Genomic DNA, 20,882 nt, shown 5'->3' with positions numbered 1-20,882 from the left:
GAGTCGCGCCGGTAGAGAGGGGGCGGTGCCGCGCACGCGCGGCGGGTGCCGTGACGCCGGGGTTGCGCGCGGCGGTGACGCGCGTGGCGGAGCCGCTGGAAGCGCCGCCCGGAGCCGGGAAGAGCTGGAAGCGGCGCCAGGTCAGTGCCGGCCCCGGGGAGCGGGGTGGTGCCTGCGGCCCGCGGAGGCCCCCGGCCCGGCGCTCGGGTGCCGCAGAGCGGCCCGCGGAGTCCGTGCTCCAAGCACGGTGTGTCCGTCTGGGCCCCCTTTTCGCCTTGGCTCCGAACCACCGCCCGCCGCCCCTCCTGCGCTGTCTGTGGGGGCTGCCTCTTTGTCTTGTGTGGTTTGGTTTTTTAGGAGGTACTGTTGAGCTCCTCGTGCCCTACAGAAGCCTACACAATCTGATGTTTAAACCTCAACACATTAAAAGTGGGTAGGGAATGGGAAGCTGTGCAGACAGCATAAAGGGCTCTCTGCTTAACCTTAAAGCTTAGTCTGCTGTCAAAATCTGTACAGTTTGTAATTTGAAGGAAGTTGCAGGATTGTGGGCATCTGAGGAGTGGATGACTGGCAAATCCTCCTCATTCCTGTTTACCAGGTTTGGCTGCGGGTTGAGCCCATACAGGGAAACCATTCACTTCTCCAGGTGGGGTTTTTTGTTTTGTTTTGTGTAGGGTTTTTTTGGTTTGGTTTTTTTTTTTAATTTTATTTTTTTGTAAATTAGTTTTCTTCTGGCCTCACAAGCTTTCTGGTTCCTTGGGAAGTAGATGACCATTAGGTCCTAATGGCACAGAATTCTTGATGTTAAATGGGCCCAGCTGTCAGGCTTGTGCCATCCCAAGTGGCTCAGAAGGAATGAGAAAGATTGGCATCCTGAAAAGGGTGTTCAGCAGTGCACAGCTAAGGTACATTTTCATGAAGTATAGGTGGTTTAATATTTTTTGACCACAAAAGGTGGTGTTTCTTCTTTCATCTGTTCCAATGCAGCGTCATCCTCTGATACCAACTGGTTCTGTTGTTCATCAGACTTTTCTGCTGACTCATTAAATTGTTGAAAAACATAGTAAAAAGGAGACAAAAAAAAAAGGAAACATATTTTTCTGCCTTTTAGTGGTGTAAATTGGTACACAGGAAGGTCCAGTGAGTGCCAGAGCTGGCATGAGAGAGGGCAGAGCCATGTGCTTGGGAGAGGGGCACATGCCTTTCTGGGAGCAACGAGGCATGATGGGAGTTGCATTCCTGCCTTCCACTTCCTGTGAGATACAGCTTGCTTTCTCACAGGATGCTTTAGGGAATTCTTTTGAACAAGAAACTATATTAATTAAAGCTAATCAGGTATCTTGCTGATTTGTTTGTTTCTTTATTGCTTATATGCACAGTATATACACATTTGCTACACTCTGATGCACTAAAACTATTATGAACCTTATACTTCCAGAATTTTACGTTGTCTTTCTGGAATTCCCAAAGGTCAGGCAATACCACATAATCTATCATGATGAGAAGTGTGGTGTTCCAGGTCTTATTCAATCCAGAAGATGGAAAGCAATTAATGCTTCCTCCTGTCTGAAACTTAAAAAGGAATGCTGGGGCGAAGCCCAGTGTGCTTCAGTGTAATTGTGACTTCCTAGGCTTGATATTGGTGAGAAATGATCTTATTTTTTTCCCTTTAAAGAAACCCCCGAAACCTTACAACTCATTATGTGAGGATCAGTGTCGACACGTCACCAGAATAACACATGTTCTGCTGGTACACGTTCAGATTGGAGTGTAGATTGTACGAGGTTCTGGTCTCCGTGGTTAAAATGTCCTTATATCACGGTTGAGTCAATTTTGCCACCACACGGGGGAAGATCACCTAAATCCTTAGCTGTGCTTTCTTTTCTCTGCTCTGTGTTGGCTCTAGTCTGGAAACAGAAATGATTCAGTTGGACTTTTCCCCCTTGCCCTCTCTGAAATACCCCAGTGTTTTGTTTTGGCATGTTAGCTTTTCACTTTTTATCAACTTGATTCGCACTGCTACTGTCAGAAATAGCACAGAAGGGTGGGGGCTGTGGCTAAAGGCAAGGGAGGAAAATAAAGACTTCTTTATGGGAGGGAGAGTGTAACTTGACTTAAGCTGCAACAGGAAATGGTACCTTCACTCTTGTAACCACTAAGTTTGGCCTTCTATAAATAGTGTGCTCCATTTTTTTTAGAGCTACAACTGTAAATAGTTGTTATTGCTCATATGCTTTTGAAGTATTTCTGAATATTTCATCAGTTCGTAAACATGCACACAGGTAGTCCTCTAATTTACTGACACCTTGCTATTGTTTGTGTTGTGTTAAGATTAAGAATGTGATTGAGAATTAGATCCTGAGCCTACCTGGTTCAGTTTCTGCCTTGCACAGTCAGACCTTGTGGCCTTATCACATCTGGCTCCATATATCTTAACTTTTGACACTAGGAGAAAATGCTCTAATTTCAGCCAGGCCCCTCAGCCTTTCTGTGCAGCTGCAGCACAACTTTTCATCCTCAGTGAAGGAAACCCCTTGATACCTGTGACCTCTTGGTTTCACTTTATGGAACGCCAACAAGAAGGTGGGATTTCAGTGAAAGCAGATTGTTCTTTTCTTCTCTAATACTTCAGGGTAGGTCTTGTCATGAAAATACACATTTTCTCATCAAGATGTGCAGGAGCAAGGCTGAACAGCAGTGTTCCTGAACTCTCCAGGGAATGAAATTCAGTGAACTTTTGATAAAATGCCAGAAGACTTTGGGTTTGCAACTGATGTGGGATAAAGGCAGAATAGGGACATTTTCCAGATCATCCACGCACTACAGAGAAAAGCAAGTAAAGGCAAGACTAGAAAATGGGAGCTTCTGTGCCGTATTGTGGAAAGGGTGAGCAGTGTCTGAGGCTACATTGTACAGACATTTAAAATGCTGATGGCATGTTTTTGCCACTGAAGTTCTGAAATTTATGCCTTCGCTCGGTGTTCTCCAGAAGATTCAGAATTACTCCTTTCAGCTTAACCTCATCATCTTCTGGAAGGCAGAATTTTAAATTTTGTTAATAGTGAGAGACTACAAAACTAGGATATTGCAAGCGACTGGTGGAGTGAGATATGGTGTATACTGGCTCCAGGAAGCCTGTCATACTTACCTTATTTACAGGTGAGGGACTCTCTTCTTATAATCTGATTTTGATTTTACCTGAAGAAACTGTATCAGTAAACAAGTGATTTTTTTTTTTCCCCTTTTGAAAAAAATCGTACGTCAGAAGCCTGCAGAAACATTTTCCAAACAAAATGGCAAAAGCTGGTCTCAAAGATTTGGTGAAAAAGAGCACTAACAATAAAAATTAGATACGGGGAAGTACAGGAAGCACCTTTAGGTGTTAACAGTATGCCTGATAGCCTAACTTCACAGACAAACCTGCAACTCCAGATTTTCCTCCCAAAGAGATCTGGGGTGTGATAAAGGGTTTGTATACCCAAATGAGTCTGAAGAGCAGTCTGCTTCCTTTTTCAAGATCCTGCTTTTAAAGTGTTTACTGTGTCAAATACATGAATAGTGAGCCGAGCCATGTTTATATTTTCTGAGGTAAAATTAAAATAAGTTGCAAAGCTACATGTTAAAACAAGGTGATGTTCATTTGCAGTATTGGATAAAAATTCCTGCTAATTCATACTGGCTGACTTAGGCTTTCATAATTTCTAGTACTAGTTTCATCTACATTGTGGCTTCTACGTATCACCTTTTTAACACTTTTTGTCTCAGTTTCAGTCAGGAAAAGCAGGAAGAAAGATCTAACATCATTAGCATAATTCCTGTTTGAGTTCACAGAAGAATTCTTAAAAATCTTTGTACACAGAGAAGAAGAGTTTAGTTGCTTTGATATTGTGTCAGGAAAGTCCTGACCAGTGGGGATGTTTGCTTGGTTGAATTTCTAGCTTCTGTGTGGTCTTTGGTCCTATCACACTGAATGGGTTTTTTTGCAGTCACTTGCTTTCCTCCTGATTTCTTTTCTGACATCTCTGGTTATGCTGAAGGCCTGTGCCTCATACATTTTACTCAACCTGAAGTACAATCTGCATTTTGCAGAATGTACCCTGATTTTCTTCACCCAGCAGATCTGATTGTTTTGTGTAGATGTAGGTCTCTTTTTCCAGTGTTGCTTTTTATAGCTACATCAATATTAATTCTTCCATTTAGAACGATTTTAAAAAACCCACAAAAAATGTGTATTTAGGTTTGCTGTCTTACTGTGTTAACATAGACAGGTCTGCTTTCCTCCTATACCCATAATACCGAATTGCATTCACGTAATTACCCAGAACAATTCCCCAACAGCTGTCTCTTTTAGTGAAGCCCATATTTAAATTTTGATTGTTTTTGAGTATGATCCTGTCCAGTCTGCTTTATTATCAGTGCTGCCTGTAGGTGCTCACTGTATAGTGGAGTATCTTGGCCATTATTTTTTTTTTCCCCTGAAAATGTTCCTTGATTTTCATAAATTATTAAGGTCAGTTCAGACATTATTTTGAAACGGTTGCACATCCGTTGAAACCTTGTTGGAAGATGTTATCATATTTCTTTGCATATGTAATTAATTCAGGCTTGACTTTCTGCTTCAGTGAAAGGTGAAATTGTTGCTCAAGGATGCAATGGTGAAGTCCCCTGGTTTTGAATTTTAAACTGATATTTTTGTAGTACTGGATTGCAGCGTGTGAGTTGCATCACTGTCTTTCTTGCCTGGTGAAAGGTGGTAAGAAATTGCAACTTAGAGATGAAAAACCTCGGATTCTTTGTGGGCCAGATGTCAGCTTCTCCTAGAGACACAATTTGTTAGACCCTGGCCTGGTGCGTTCTGGCAGTGGTATGTGCTCACTTTTGTGCCATCTTGTGCATACGTATCATGTGTCCTGTGTGAGAACATGATTATGGCGAATGATGTAAAATATGTCCTTCATCCAACCATACAGATCTTTTCAGAGACTGTGCTTTTGATCAGTGTTTGCTCAACATTCTCATTTTTAGAGCTAAGTTATTTGTGTTCAGCATTGTTGACTTTCATGCAGCAAAGCTTGCTGAGGGTGTTCTCTCAGTGTTCTTTCATGGCTTTGTTTCTCCTTGTTTCTTTTTTTCCCCTTTCTTAAATATAACACTACTTGATTGGCTGTTTCACCCAAAGGCTGTCTTCTGCGGGATTTAGAATTTAAACTCTGTTAATCCATTTTTTGAAGTGGAGGATAATAGGGAAGAATGGTTTCTGGTGTTTTCAGAATGCTTGTATTTCCATATATCCCCACCTGGAAGAAAACTAGTGTTACAGTTAAGATGCCTACTGTTACCTAAGGGCACAGAAGATTTGGGCATCACTCAAAATCTCCAGTAGAGCAGAAGAAATAATTGTATTAAAACTCCTGGTCTCACTAGATCAAAAAGAATATTTTCTAGTCATTGACACTAAGAAAGATTATTAAATCTCTAACTATTGCTGAAAAGCAAGGGAAAAGATCTTAGATCTAGTTTTATTCATTGGTCCCTTGTAGGTCTCAGTTTAAGCTGTTTGAGTACATTATTTGGGAAATTGTACCTTAAACCTGTTTTGAAAGTGTCTGTGGAAATCTGCAGTTGTCTTATTAACTCAGAGAAAGTGCTTTCCATCAGCTCTCAGATGAGGTATCCAGAGTGAGATGTGCTTATTTAAAAACACTTTTCTCCTTTCTTTATTTGCAGCTGATGTTCTGAAGGTCACTCTGCCCCTTCAAATTGCATCGCTGAGTTTTTCTACAGGGAAGTTTTTAGTAAGAGTGAATTGGTGAGGAGAGAAGGGTTTTTTTGTCTGGTCTTCAGATCAGCACTTAAAAAGCTTTTGACTTTCAAAATTTGACTTATTAAATCTCCTGGGGTGCCAGGTTTTGTTTAAAATTGATCTTTACATTCATTCTTTACTGTGCTTAAGTTCTGAGTAAGATTTAATCAATTTGAATAAATAAAGGCTTCTCTCCAGCTTCTGCATTGACATTGTTTTATAGTATCAGTGTGCTGCTGACAGATGCAGTCAAAACCAGGATTTATCTTTAAGTGACTGAAAGACTGAAAAAACACCAACAGAATGAAATTTATCTTCAAGGACAATGTCCTATGACGGTATTTAGATTGGGTCTGACTTAGAGATGCAAAAATACTGCATGGTTGAGTCTTGATGGGGCATCCTTTATTGCTAAAGCTTTTACCTTTAATGCAAAGCCCTGTAAAGTGGTCCTTTGTGTGAGATAAATCACTGTGGATCTGGCATGCAAAAGAAGGCTGACTGACTCTAGAAGCAGTTGTTTCATGGTTAATTCGTGGTGTGATAGACGTATTTTAATTTAATTTTCTTGAAGGGAAGCTGGAGCTGGACATTGCAAGCGTTTTTTTCTGTAAGCTATTCTCAGCCTGCACACCAGCAGTCAAAAGATGTTGCTCAGTTAATTCCAGTTTGAGCACTGTGAATATCAGTTGTCCCTCAGTTAGAGAAAAAGAAATGCTCAAGCAGGGAAGCATTTAAAAATAAAAGAATTAAGGTGTTTTTCTTACCTAAAAAGCAGAAAAGGCAGGATGATCCTTATTTATTTAGTGTTAAGCTTCACATTCCACAGCCTGATTGCTTTCCAGTTGCACTGGTCACAACCCTTGAGAGGAACATACCTCCTCAGGGGCCAAAGAGGGGAGGGGAGGGAGAGAAGTAAAGCTTCAGTGGATAATGTTACCTAGAGTTTTTTGAGGGGGCACTGTTTCTCGTAAGAAAAAAATCCAGGCAGGCTACTGCAATAGATGATCACAGATTTTTGAGAAGCCTTAGCTGATGGAAGTGAGTCAGCAGCTGCTTGGTTACATGAGAGTTGGTGACTTCAGGGAGATGTCTTAGTGTTGAGAGCATAGAAGAGTTCTGTAATGGTGTTTGTCAAAAATCCTATCACAGATTTTGTGACAGTGATGAAGAAAATAGGATACTTATGCAGATCCTTTTCTCTGCTGTCACTCTCTGCTTTCCTTTGTTTGATAGACTTGAATATTGGGGAGGTCCATATACAGTGTCTGAAACATCTAATGGAAGTGAAAATTGGGATTGGCAGAGTTTTACGATTTTTTATATTAGTTCATGGATAAAAACTGTGTAGCAATGATGAACAAACAGAAATTAACGTGTGGGGGTTTTTTTGAGTTGAAGGAATCTTTTGCTTAAGAAATAGTTATTCATGTCTTAAACCAGCGTAGAAGAATCGTAACTGAAAAAGATGATTCAAAGTTTTATTTGAAGTTATCTGGATGTACAGCCTTCTGAATGGGTATTTCAGAAGCACCTCTAATATTTCATTCTTGTCTTGAATCTTTCATATGTGGAAATCCATACATTATGAGTGGAGAGGAATTTTGTAATTGCTAACATATGTATAGACTTGAAAGAGTGGAGAGAAAATGGGGAAAAGCACCCATTGGAATGACAGTAACCCTTTGCACCTTATGGAATTCCTTCTCTTTTTCTCTTCACTGGACAAAGCTTTCTGCTTCAGAAGAGTTACTCCTCTTAGTTGTCTGCTGGCTAAATCTGGCAGGGTTGACAATATGAGGAATTCCTTGCATGTGATTGTGTACATGTTCCCACATATGTCACAGAAGCATGTAATAGTCATGACCATTTGTGCCATTTGATGTTAAGTCAAAGAAAAGTGAAGTGAAAATGCAGTACTTGAAAATGATTGTCTTGTCACAGACAGCCTGGTAAGTCATGGTAAGTGACTCAAAAGGTACTTCATGGAATACTTTTTTTGTTTGTTAAACACATCATCTCTTCATGTGCACTGTGTCTTGATTTTTGTTTTCTTTATTGTGCTATATTATTCATAGGCTTTTAAGGTCTGAATGTGGGACCCTGTAAATGAAGGATCAATCCTTTGTAAGGACCTATTTGTTCATCTAAAATCAAGGTGGAAGTACTAAGCTGTCCTAATACAATATATCTGCCCAGTGATGTCTGAGGAGCAAAAGCAGACAGGGCTACTTACAGTGTGACAAGTGACATCAGCTGAGGCCACAAGACTACTCCACTCTGGGGCTGTCTTAGGACCTTTCTTGCTGTAGCCTTTTTCTGTTCTCTCAGGCTACAAGCCTCAGCTGATCATGAAACTGTCTTCTGGAGCTCAGCTTCAGGACAGCTTTGCTACTCCAGCTGTGACTGAGTAGAAATGAAATCTGCAGTATGTTTTGGTACCAATTTCTTGTGTGCTTTTAAAAAAGTTTTCCATCATTTTGTTTTTAATGAGAGGTAACATAATTCTGTTTCTGTAGCATTGGCATTATGAACACCTAAGGAGACAGTACAGGGCTTGGGAAAGAGAAATGGAAAGCACCCCATCCTTTTCTTAGCTCTAAGTGAGATAAATAAGAATTTCGGAAGTTAGAAGACTAGCTAAGAATCCATCTGCCTGTTTTTCATTGCAGTATACATGAAGCTCGAGATCTGAACCTGCTATGACTGACCCAGACGTCCTCACTGAGGTCCCAGCAGCTCTCAAACGCCTTGCCAAATATGTGGTGCGTGGCTTTTATGGCATTGAACATGCTTTGGCTCTGGACATTCTCATCAGGAACGCCTGTGTGAAGGAGGAGGACATGCTAGAGCTCCTTAAGTTCGATAGGAAGCAGTTGCGGGCTGTTCTCAACACCCTCAAGGGTGACAAGTTCATCAAATGCAGGATGAGGGTCGAGACGGCTCCGGATGGCAAAACCACCCGTCATAACTACTACTTCATCAACTACCGCCTTCTGGTGAACGTGGTGAAGTACAAGCTGGACCACATGAGGAGGAGGATTGAGACGGATGAAAGAGACTCCACCAATCGCGCCTCTTTTAAATGTCCCATTTGCTTCAGCACTTTCACAGATTTGGAGGCCAACCAGCTGTTTGACCCCAGGACAGGTAAGAGTACAGGTAACAGAGGGCCTTGCTTCCTCCTGTGTTTCTAACTGCTGGACTTTAAGGAGACAGTGTCTTCGGAGAATTCTCTTGAGTTTGGCCGGAGCTAGAGGGCACTCTGTTTCTGCAGGTGGTAAACGTTTGAGCAAAATACAAAAGTAACGTGTACAGACTTAAACAGTCTGTGCAGACAAATAGCAATCTTGGTAAAATGCTTCTGAGTGACAAGCAGTAGAGTGGAGGTCTTATCGCAGTCGAACTCAAAGGTGAATCAGGCAGTCTGTCCTTGTTAGAAGCTGATGCCTTTTCACTATAACTTGGTCTTGCCTGTCAACTGTAAGACTTACAGGTAGTTTGCAGAGAGTGCATATGTATAGTTAATTTTAGTGTGCAAAAATTTTTTAATTTAGAGATGGTCATGCAAGGAGTGAGTTGTTGCTGTTTAATATTCTCCTAGCCTAGTGCATTATACTGCACAGCCCTGTTTCTCAGTGTAAGGCAGTCTCGCTAAAGTTAAAAGAAATTAATTACAGACTTGTCTGTGGTTGGGAGTAAACAAGATTCTTTTTCAAGTGTGAGTCTCAGTGGAAGTGCATATCTGTCTCATGCATATGAAATAAGAGGTTTTTCTGGGTGTCATTTTCTAAAGGGGCAGTCCAAATACTTTGCGCTTCTGTGCCAGGGAAGAAAAGGAAGAACACCTGCAACTGATGAGATTCTGTTTTGCTAGTTTAATCTGGGATTATTCTGTGGGGAAGGCCAGGGGGGGTGGGTGTTAGGCTTCCACCTTTGAATAATTTTCTTTTTAATTTTTTCCTTTTGAATTCTATGTCCTGGTCTTTTTCACAAAAATGAAAGTGCAGAAGTCAGGAGAGCTCTCAGAAACATTGGATTGTGCTGCTTTGTGTCAGGTAGCATAATGAGAAATGGTAAAAATTGCCTGTTTGGCAGCAGTGAAGCTTTTAATTTAGGGTTACTGATGTCTAATCTGTTTTGGCGAAGGGCAAACACCCAACAAATATTCAGCCAATCACTTTCCCTCTTTTCTGCCTCCAAAGTTCAGAAGCTGTGAAACTCCTTTGACTTGAACAACCATGAAAATGACATTTAGTACTAGAGCAGCAGAATCCACAAAGTCAAGTAACAGTTGTTGATGAAATCCAGCGCAGCTCTCTGAGCAGAAGTTGCTTCCTTGGGGAGCACCAAAACCAGCAGTGCCAGCACAGAATTTCTGTGCTCCCCACCAGGTGTAGAAACTCTACATTGCTCCTCGCAGTTCATGATCATCTCTGGCTGCTACAGATGCGTGTGTTGGGCTACAGGGGAACAGTGCTTCTGCAGCTTGCATCAGCAAGGAGAGTAGAGAACCTGTGCAGGGAACATACATCGTGGGGAGTGTGAGACACTGATCCCAAGGGCACCTGTAACACTTTACAAAGGCCTGTGGCCATTGCCTCCCAGCCCGTGTGGGTGGTGAGTTCCAAGAGCAAAGAACTGGCTGTCAAGGAGATGCTGAAGGCAATGCTGGGATTTGGCTTTGACAACAAGGCCTGTGCTCCAAGAACTGATGAGGTCAGCCAAGGGTTTGTCTGCAGTACAGGCACTGGCTGTGTCCACAGTGTGAAGTCATTCACTGGCACATGAGATGTCTTACAGTTTTGCTGATGGAAGGAAAGATTGAGTGCTGTTTTCTCAGCAACTCCCAGCAGTTGGGTTCTGTCGGTATTTGTGCAAATAACAAGACAGCCAGTTTACCTTAACTTATTTTCAATAAGAACATACTGTCTAGAATTTATGGGTCTTCTGTTTATCTTTTAAATCAATGAAAGCTTCATCTAGATAGTGCACAATGATACTGCTGTTTCTCGAGAGCTTTTACATGGAATACCAGTTTGGATAGAGCTCTCCAGTTACTGTTTAAGGTGTCAAACTCTCTCCAAACCATGACACAGCTGCTTGTTTTTGTTCTGGGTGAATAAGTGGCCAATTTTGTTTGGGTTTTTTTAGTGAGAACAGTGAACAGCCATCCTTTTCCAAGGATGTCTTTAGCTCTTATCAGTGCTATACATAAACCTTTCCTGCTCCTTGAAACTCATGGCAGTAGAACTGCTGAAGGGATAGCTGAAAGCCACATAACTTCAGTCACGGTTGACCTGAGCTGCTCTTAGACTGCAGCTATGTTGATAAAATTTTGCAAATTAAAAGGCCTTCAGGGCCAAAGTCTGTTAGTCCATGGAGCAGGTAGGGCATGGAAGGCATCCTCTGCACCAGTCTAGACCGAGCTGCACTTATACTGAGGATCTGTTGTTAAAAGATACCCTGTTTCACTGATCTGGTTTTTGTCCTTGTTGTTTAGAAATGGGTATGATTCCGATGTCCTGTGTTTTCTTCTGCTTTGCTTTCCTCTTCCCTAGCTACAACTGAAATGCAAACTCTGAACTGTTGTTGTAGAATGGAAGACTTAGAAGATGTGCTTATTGCTCTTGCCCTTCCTTATTAGTGATGGTGAGGTTTCCAGAACCACTCAATGACTATAGTCATTCTATTGGAATTTGTGAATTAAGAGTGCTTGTGAAGAGTCTGTCTGTAAGTTGGGTGTGTAGAGTTCATTTATTTTTACCACAGCATCTGCATCTGTCTCAGATTTAGCAGTTACCTGCCAAGTGACTCTTTTTTGGCTTTGTGCTTTACTCTTTATTCTGAATAATGTTGAAATAAACTGAAGTGTTTATTTTTTCATCAGAAGATGTGGTTATTAATGGTTTGGGAAAGTAAAAGTGTGCCTGCTGAGAGAAAATAATTGATAGTAAGAAGGATATATTTTCAGGGTGTGTAGGTACAGATGTGCTTTGGTTACTGTTCATCCAATTAACTGGGAAAAATATTTTTAACAGAGTAGCATGTTTGCCACTAAGGTAAGTTTAAATGTAGATTTTTAAATAGTATAAAAGTTACTTTGAGAGTGTGATCTTTGTTTTGAAAAGTATTTTAAGATTTTTCTCCATTCCTTTTTCTGCCATTCAATATCTCAACCCTAATAAGCTCCAAAAACTTACTCTGCTGTCAGAGGTTGAACAGCCCTTGTCTGGTACTTGTACGAAGTTCAAGCACAGGAATTGTGTAATGTTAAAAAACTGTGAGATGGTAAAAGTCAAGATGATGAAAAAAATGGAGTTTTCTACTGCTTCAACTTGCAAAGGAATGTTTTGAAAAGTGAAAAGAAACCAATGTTGTGCCGGAGGAGTCGCTTGGCTGTATAAGTAGTGAGTGCCTGCTGGCTCCGAGCATGCCATGCCCAGGTCATGAGTTGTAGCCCCATTTGTTTTAAGTGAGGAGCTAGAACAGATCTCCAGCTGTCACACTTTCTCCTCAGTGGTGGTTTTTACTGTTGCCTCCAAAGAAGCAGTATCAGTAACCTCTGGTTTTAGAGGCAAACAGCCTGGATGCACAGTGCTTTCATTTTGCAAAAGTTTGCAATGGAAACTTGTAGCAAAGCTGAGAAGAACTTTCTGATTGAAAATTTGCAGATTTGCAGTTTGCCTATTGACCTGACAGTGCCTTTGAATTGGGGCAGACTGGGTTGTTATGTTCTGAGCAGACAGTCCTTGCCCACTTTTCTGAGTGTTTTGTAATCTGCAGGAGGAAAAATACTAATGCCATATGAATGAAAAGTGTTACTTCCAGCTTTGTGTTTCAGATGGGATGACTGAGGATGGAAAAAGATTGTAGTTTTCCTTGAAGATCCTAATATAAGCACTTGAAATACAAATCATTGCCTTTCTCTTGTGCCGTCACCTGCTGTCTGCCTGTACTCTGGTATTTCATCACTCTTGGTGCTGCATGCGAGCAATAGCTTGCAGCTGCTCTTGTGATGAAGTCTTCTGCAGGTGGAAAGCTGCAGTCATTCCTTTAAACAAGGTAAGGGCTGTCTCTGAAGGCAGGGGTGTACAAGAAAGAGTTTAGTTGAGGAGCAGTAGGAAAAGCCAGATGTTAGACACATAATGTGAATAACACTGCTGAACTCGGTCTACTGCCACACCTGGGCTGACAGTGGACACTTGACATAAGGGTTTTGTATGATCCTTGTGTGCCCCTTCCAACTCATAGTATTCTATGAAGTCAGAAACAGTTCTTCCTTCACTCCTGTGAAACCACCTAGAAATAGGATGTTTCTTCATCAGTCTCTTACACAGACCTCTGGGAAGAATTTTCTTCTCTAGGCTTTTAATTGTAGAAACTGCAGAAATTTGGTTTCTGCAGGCCAATTCCTTGAATTGCAGAGGAGTCTAAACAACTCGATACCATCTTGTGGATTGGATTTTTTGAGAATTAAATACCCTAAAGTGCCTTCTGTGGAGAATGGGGGAAGGACGGGAGGAGCTGCATTTCTCACCCAGTAGAGGGTGCTGTCTTTTCTCTCTACAGATAGGCTTGGGTTGATTAATCTATTGAATGTCACAAAATGGGAAATTATGTTCATGGATGTGTATTCCGTAGCGTGATTAATTGGATCTTGCTGAGGAAGGTCTTTTATCCTGTTCTCATACCCTAATAATATTTGTAAATCTAATGTAGTGTTGGAGTTAACTGTCAGATTCAAGGTCAATTTGAAAATTTGAAAGAAAGTGTGTAACTAGAAACTTCAAAAGGGAGAGTGGGGTTTAAGTGAAGGAGTGGCAGAAATGAGATCCCACAGTGGATCACGCTAATTCATCCTTGGATGAATTCTAAATACCAAACTGTATCAGGATACTCACCGGTGTAGCAAGTGAATTTGATGTTAGAAAGAAAATAGAAGACTAGATGAAGTATTTTTTCCTCTCTTCTCTTTACCTTTGCAATATAATTTTTATCCATGCTTGAGTTTCTTTGACTTCTGTTACTGTGAAGAAAAATATTTACAGTTGATCTCTCTTATGTACATCTGTACATTGTGTCCTCACCATAACATTCAATTAGATAAGGTGTGAATAATAGTGGAAAGAAAAGGATGAAGACAAGTGGGTAATGTGAATTGGTAAGATGATGCTTGTTGGGATGTTCTTAATTGCAGTTGTAATCACTGGAGTCTTTTGTTGCTATTGGAAGTCATAGCAGTTAATTACTTGCCTACTCTTCGTCCTCCCACATTTTGCTCTTGGTTTGCTGAACAATTCTGGGTATAGTGGTCTTACTGTTCCTGAAGATTCACTGTAATGTAACATACTGTGTATCTGGGTGCCTTTCTTATTCTGTGTGCTGATATGAAATGTAATTTGGGAAGAACAAATTGAAGGCAGCAATATCAGTTTTACAGAAGGAAAGACAACACCTTGAATATCATTTTAACCCCACTTGTTTTACTGTCAGCCTCTCACCCGTCATTTGTGTACTTCATAACAAAATCACACATAACGTGTTCAGAGACTGGTTGTCGGTACTTATCACAAGGCACCTTATATCGCTTTCAGGCAGCCAGAGCGTTTGTATGGCTTGGGCCCCCTTACTGAGATTAGAAATCTGACTGGTCTTTGATTTTTTTTTGCTTTGGTCTTATGCATTGACTTCTAGAGCTACTACCTTTTCTTCTGAGTGCTCAGCTTCTCACTTCATCCCCAGTGAGTTGTTCAGGACACATCTGTCTTCTCATCTTGTTTTGAATTTCTACTTCCTCAGGCAAGTTCTGTGTGAGCTTCAAAACTTCTTCATCTGATTCAAATTACTTTTGAACCTGTCCTATCTATTTTATCATTTTTTTTCTTATGCTTCTCCTTCTCCCTTTTGCTTTGCCCTTTCTTGGGAAGCTCTTGTGTCCATTTCTAGTACCTCTCTTTTTGCATTCTGTCCCTTCCAGCCATTAGAAAAAATAAATCACTTGGAGCTATTTATTCTGTATATTCACACTATGTGGTCAGTCCTGTTTGATCTTTATGCTGTTGATTCTTGTCCTTCAATTTCAATGATTTTCAGAACAGGCATTCTGGATTTCTTTGTCTGCCATATACTGCTGTGCATATGCTTTATGGTACTACTACTACTGCAACAATTTACAGCTTTTAACCAGCCAAAATGAGGACTTAGTCTTTATGTAAGTTGGCATACAAAAACTTCCCTTGAAAAAGATAGGATTCAGAACAGTTCTATGTTTAACAACTTCATGTTCTGTGAAGTTGTGTATTTTTGTTATCATTGTTAGCTTTCCAAGTGTATGAAAACCCATCAGTGTGATTTTCCTTGACTCTACAGGCACATTTTGTTTGTCTGTGCTGCCACTGAGAGCTTTTGGCAAACACCAACAGAAGGAAACTGTCCATGCTCTGCTTAGTTTTTCTGTTTCTATTCAAATTCCTGGCAAAAGCTGTCAGCTTTACTCTCTGCTTCAGCTTTGATAAGGCTTGGAGCCATAGGGAAAGGAAAACTGAGAAAAACATATCAGAATTAACGCATGTTTTCCTAAAAGTAAGGCCAGTCTGTAGAATGGCTTAAAGAAATGTGTAGGTTACATCTGTAACTTGAACTCATTCCCTGCAGGTGAGCCCCCTATCTGAAAGATAATCAGCTGGTGTAACCATGGATCTCAGCCTGGTGGAGAAACAGGTGAAGGCAGTGCACAGAGCCTGTGCTGTGCGGAATGTCAGGCCAGAGGATAAGGCTGTTGCCTGTAGAATGCTGGCTGGTCACTTCCCTGTATTCCACACTGACCTCTGGTTGGTGTGCTGTGTCTCTTAGATTAGAAAAAACGATCTGATAAATGCATGCCCTGGCTTACAGTATTGATGCTTTTTTTTTTTTGTCTGCAAAGGGCATTTTATTATTAGAAGTGCAAGAAATAATTGCCCTTCAAATAAAGGTTATCACTTTAACTTTTCTCTTGGCTTTGCAAATTGAAATAGATAGCAGCAAGAAGATCTCTGTAAAATCTGAATATTGCTGAGCCATTTACCGTGATGAAAGCTGGACTGCAGCACTATCTTTTTCTCTAGTAGCTTGCTGTTCTTTTGAAAATACCAGCTGCAAAGGATGTCATCCTTTTAGGCGTGGGCATCTGTAAGTCAAATCAAGAGCTCGTGGAGAATCCTGTTACTTATATTGCAGTCTCTCTGCTGTTGGATGCAATTTGAAGGTATAACATGTTGGCTCAGTTGTATTTTGATGTAATCTTCTTGGTTGAAAGAAAAAACACCTGTCTATAGATCCCAATGGGTTTCCTTTGGATATTCCCACTGTCTGGTTGCGTCTTTGTCTGCTTACTGTCTGGCTTAATTTATCTACAGTAGGACAGAAGGAATAACTCTGTCAGCTCAGAGCTGCTGAGGTTGTGCATATGAGCTGGAGCAGAAATAGCTTACTGAGAAGAGGAACGGATTCTTCTCTTCAAGTTTTATATTGGATACATATTAAATCATCTGGCACTTCTGAATTTGATGCGTCTCTCATGCGGTCCATTTTTTGAATGTTTAATTTACCTTTTCCAGAGAAATGTCTTTGCTTAAAAATTATGTTACAGTAATTTTAATTTAGTTCAGCTAAAAATGGTCTACACACGGAGATGAATGAGCAACTTGGTGTTCCTCTATATAATATAAAGTCGTTCTGAAGGTGGTGGTTTGGTTTTTTTTAAAGACATTAAAGATTAAATTGTTCCTCTTCTCTAATTGCAAACTCAGGTCAGTGGGAAGGGGAAACTGTAGCATGACATGTATGTTAATGTTATTCTGAAATGTAGAAACAAATTTTGTTGGTATCTTTTGAATTTTCTTGAGTTTACTACTCAAACTATGACCAAGAAATAAATACATATAGGCAGTTCCACGTACACATTGCAGGCTATGATCAAGTTGCTATTTCACAGCTGAGTTACAGCACTACTTCGCCTTTAGAGCACCTTGCATGCCTCATTCTCCACTGATAACCTGCTGTGGCCCCCTGGCAGAGCTTATTAACTTGTATCCTGTACAGTGCTCTAGAGAAATGTATTTTAAACTGCTGACTGGGCCCCTGGACTGTCTTTGTATAGCTGTACTTGGTCCTTGGCCAGAAAAAAACTGGTGTCTTTTTGGCTTTCAATTTAAAATCAGAGTAATAGAGCTGGGTGTGTTTTCTCCCAGAGTGCAATCAGGGTAGAAGTTAGAGGCTCAGGTGTGCCCCTCCTGTACAGATATATGTCTCCCAGAGCACACTGCAGGTCAGGAATGGAGCTTGAAGAGGGATATTCTGTTGAGCCGTATTGGCTATGAAGGTAAGTGATTCTGCTGCTTGAGGAACAAACTTTTTTGCCATCTAGAGTTAACATGCTTTTTTTGCTTGATAAATATGAGATTTGGGGATGCAGAAACAGGAGGGTAAAAATGGAAAGATTAGGAGATGGCAAGTGCAAGACAAGATTCATTTTAGAAGATAAGTAAACAATCCACTGTTCCACCTAACCTGTACTCTTCTGTGAGAGGCAACAATAGGAAGAGGCATGAAATCTAGTTGGTGAAGATTTGCACTTCAAAAGGTTTGGCAAGGCTTTTAATTCCCCCCACCAGGGATGTCCAGGAAAGGCATTTCGTCAGAACACAGCATCCTGTCTGCAATGATTAAAGGAAATCTGGGTGTCAGGAGGAAACAGGCAGCTGCTTTGACAGAACAGGAGAAAACTCAATAATACAAAACTGCCCTGATAATGCCAGTCTAAAATTGCATCATGAAAGAATTTTCTCTCTTTGCAGTCAAGATTCTTCTTCCTCCTGGGCTGTTTAATAGTTTTATTCATACTCCCCTGTTTGTTCTTGGGGACTTAACATTAAGTTAACACGAGTGTCTAATAATGCAGGCTCTTTGGTTGTGCCTACAGGTGGAGCTAAGGCAGGCTCTTTTCTGGATTACCTTTGCTGTTAGTCTGAAACAGTATGATCCAGTTTACTGACTTCAGGCTGAGAAAAAGAGTTAAACTGCTCTGCTTCTGAAAACTTCTTCTATTGACAAGTAGATAAATGCATTTAGCAGTTTTACCGCATGATTTGAGTATTTAAGTTCTAATGTTCATGATTAGGGGAATACTTGAATACTGTAGTTTTAAGTTGCAAAGAAAAGATTATCAACTTCTGAATGCAATTCAGTGGAGTTGAGAGAAGAGATACCTGCTTTTTAATTTCCATAATAATTGCACTGAGCTGCTGAAACTGATTAGAAAAGGTTTTGCTTGTCTGCCCTCAAGCCTAAAAAGCAGATGTAGGATTCTTGCAGTGAGTGGAGGACAAGAAGGTAACTTAACCATAAAAGACAAAGGATTAGGTGATTTCACTGTTCTCTTGGATTTAAGGAGATTTTGTTATCTTTGGCAAAAATGAATCATTTATACCCTGCTTCTCCCTCTTCAGGGTACAGGTGATGAGTTATATCACAAATTCAAGTTCATTGGAGCACTGCTACTGTTCCACATATGAAGGAAAGGAATAAAAGCCTGCTTCTCTTAACCCCTTTTTATTTGAATTTTAATTCATTAGCTCACTTCTGTCAAATCTGGTGCATTTCTAACAGCAAGATGCAATTTACCTTGGAGTTGTGCCAGTTCTGCTTGCTTTGATAGAAGCGTTTGTGGTACCAGGCACGAGTGCCTACTTAAGGAAAGGGAAAGCAAAAGCAAGTAAACAGCACAGCAGGCCTTCTATTCGAAACTCCCTGTGAGAGCGGAAAGATTTGCAATTAATGTCCGTATGTTTGTTTATAATCAGTTTTGAAAGGAGCATTAAGACCCTCTAAGCTACTGAATGCTGAGAGACGGGAAATAGGCTTTGGAAATCTGTGTCTGAGCATTCATTTATGTAAGTTGTTGTTTTCTTGTCAGATCACTGCCTGTATCAAAATTTGCGTGACAAAAAATTTCAATTAAACATTTACTGATTTATTTTTTTGAGGCTCCATAAAGTCACTGTCTTTAATGTAATGCCAGTGTTTGCTTACAGGTGTGCTATACAATTCTCAGTGTCGAAGCATTGATTCTTCAACTTGTGATGACTCTTCATTTAAGATCTGCTCTCAGCTGTGCTGTAAAATGCTTTAATATATTTTGTGATAAGCCTTTTCAGGTCATAGCAGTTGAAGCTTGGAATTGGCCTCTTACTGGGAAGTTACTTTGTTTGAGAATATCCCTAGTGATACAGTTTCAAGCATAGGCACTCACACTGATCTTGTCTGCACCAGTCCTTGTAAGTGCCCTAATATTGCAGTGTCTGAATGGTGATAGGACGTAATTAATTTCATACCTATTCTGCCAATCTGAAGGTGCCTTTGTAAGGCTCACATTCATCATCTGTAGGCAGTGTAGAAAGTAAAGTGCTGGTATGGGTGAATAATAGAAAAAGCAAGATGCTTTGGACTTCAGTAAACATCATCTTGTTGACTGCTGACAATTTCTGTAGTTCTTCGTAAAGACAGTTTTTCGTTCTGGTTGTGTCTTCTACCAAGGATTTGCCACCTATTCCAGTTTTGTCTCACTAGTACATTGCATATGCATACATGATTCCCCATTCAAAATCTTCATCTCTGCCCAAGGAGAATTCAGAGTATTGCGGTTTGGAATTGCAGTGATAACAAGTGATTGCTTTTGTGTCTGCTTCCCATTAGAAGCTCTTCTTTTCTTACTGTAGCAGGTGATTTGTGCAGGTGCTAGCAGAGCAAGGTTATGTGGTTTGAGGTTTTGCTTTTGTTTTTATTCTCTGTTCACCTTATTTTGTCATAGCTCTAAGGCAAAACATCCCTTGGTTCCCGTGCGTTCACATGGAACCAGAACAAATTACTTCACTCCTTAGATTGTTGTGAACGAGGCAAAATTATTTTGGAAATATTTAGGAAAGTTGGAGCTTTTTGTTAAAAGTGATAGGATCTTGGATTGTGTAAATAAGGAAAGATCCTTGATCTGTGTGGGAAGATAAATTTTTGATGGAAACTTGCTCTGTAAGAAAGTATGTTTAATACAGGAATAGAGAAGTACTCATAATAGTATTTGTTACATTTTTTGGAAAATGTATACATTCCAGGATGCAAAGGAGAGTAGAGAAGGAAATTTATTGACATTGGACTCTAGCAGTTACTGCAGTGATGAACATGAAATATCTAAACAGAACAGAACTGGAGCTTTCTGGCTTTGATTGAAAAGGAACGAGCAACTGATATTAAAACATCAGTAAATTAGCATTGTTAAGGTGGATTTGCAGCTTTATTTCTTACTTTTGTATGGAAGCATCTGACACAATCTGCAAATGCCCTTTCTTCCGAGAAGAAAAGCAATATATTATTTTTCTGCAAATGGGTTTTCTGCCTTGTAAGCTGTATCAGATGCTTGCACTAAGTTGTATTTTCGTGTATTTTATTAAAATATGCTGGCATCTATTGGCAGCAAAATTAATTTATTAAAAAGAACTAATAATTGTGTCAGTAATGTTCTTCTCTAATGGCAAAACCTGACAGTGTTACAGTGAGGTCTTGCGAAGGTATATATGTATGTAAACGTTAGTTGAATGGATGTGTATATGATGTGTTCCTAATTAGAAATACTTTGGTGACAAACCTAGAAAGAGACTCCAAGTTCAGACTTGTAAATTCTCTTCTCTGAGAAAAGCTGAAAGGCTGGGATGTTGTTGTTTGCTTTCTGATGTCACAATTGGAAACTGTGGAACCTTTCATCTGCCTGTGCTGCATAATATGAAATGTAGGGTGGCACTCTTCATTTGTTAATTCTGCTAAAATAAAAATAAAATGAAGCTCAGGAAACTGATGTAACTAATTCCTGTACTCTTTTGAAGACTTTGGAAGGAAGCCAAAATTAACCTCAATACTGGTTTTGCTTAAAAATAAAATGTATTTGCAGAACCTTAGAAAATGTTCCATTAATAGAGCTTGATCAATGGGAGAGAGGGAAAGAGGTTCTTCCTAAGGATAGGCATTGACATTAGACAAGGTATTCATC

General features: G+C 40.3%; 1 protein-coding gene across 9 annotated transcripts in view; it reads left to right on the top strand.

The window, feature by feature from the left end:
* Positions 1-50: 50 nt before the first annotated feature.
* The window catches only part of GTF2E1 (general transcription factor IIE subunit 1), a 75,403-nt gene continuing 54,571 nt past the window's right edge, over positions 51-20,882 (top strand). For 6 of the 9 annotated variants that reach the window (XR_004355255.1, XR_004355256.1, XR_004355257.1 and 3 more), the window contains exons 1-2: positions 51-140; positions 8,476-8,953. Coding sequence is in view for 4 of the 9 variants with exons in the window: in XM_032679304.1 (XP_032535195.1) it covers positions 8,506-8,953 (448 nt within the window). In the remaining 5 variants the exon portion in view is untranslated. The other 3 variants (XM_032679305.1, XM_032679307.1, XM_032679306.1) reach the window with 3 other exon arrangements.

Source organism: Chiroxiphia lanceolata, chromosome 2 (assembly GCF_009829145.1).
Source record: "Chiroxiphia lanceolata isolate bChiLan1 chromosome 2, bChiLan1.pri, whole genome shotgun sequence".
NCBI lineage: Eukaryota > Metazoa > Chordata > Aves > Passeriformes > Pipridae > Chiroxiphia > Chiroxiphia lanceolata.
This window is presented reverse-complemented; position numbering and strand designations above follow the sequence as displayed.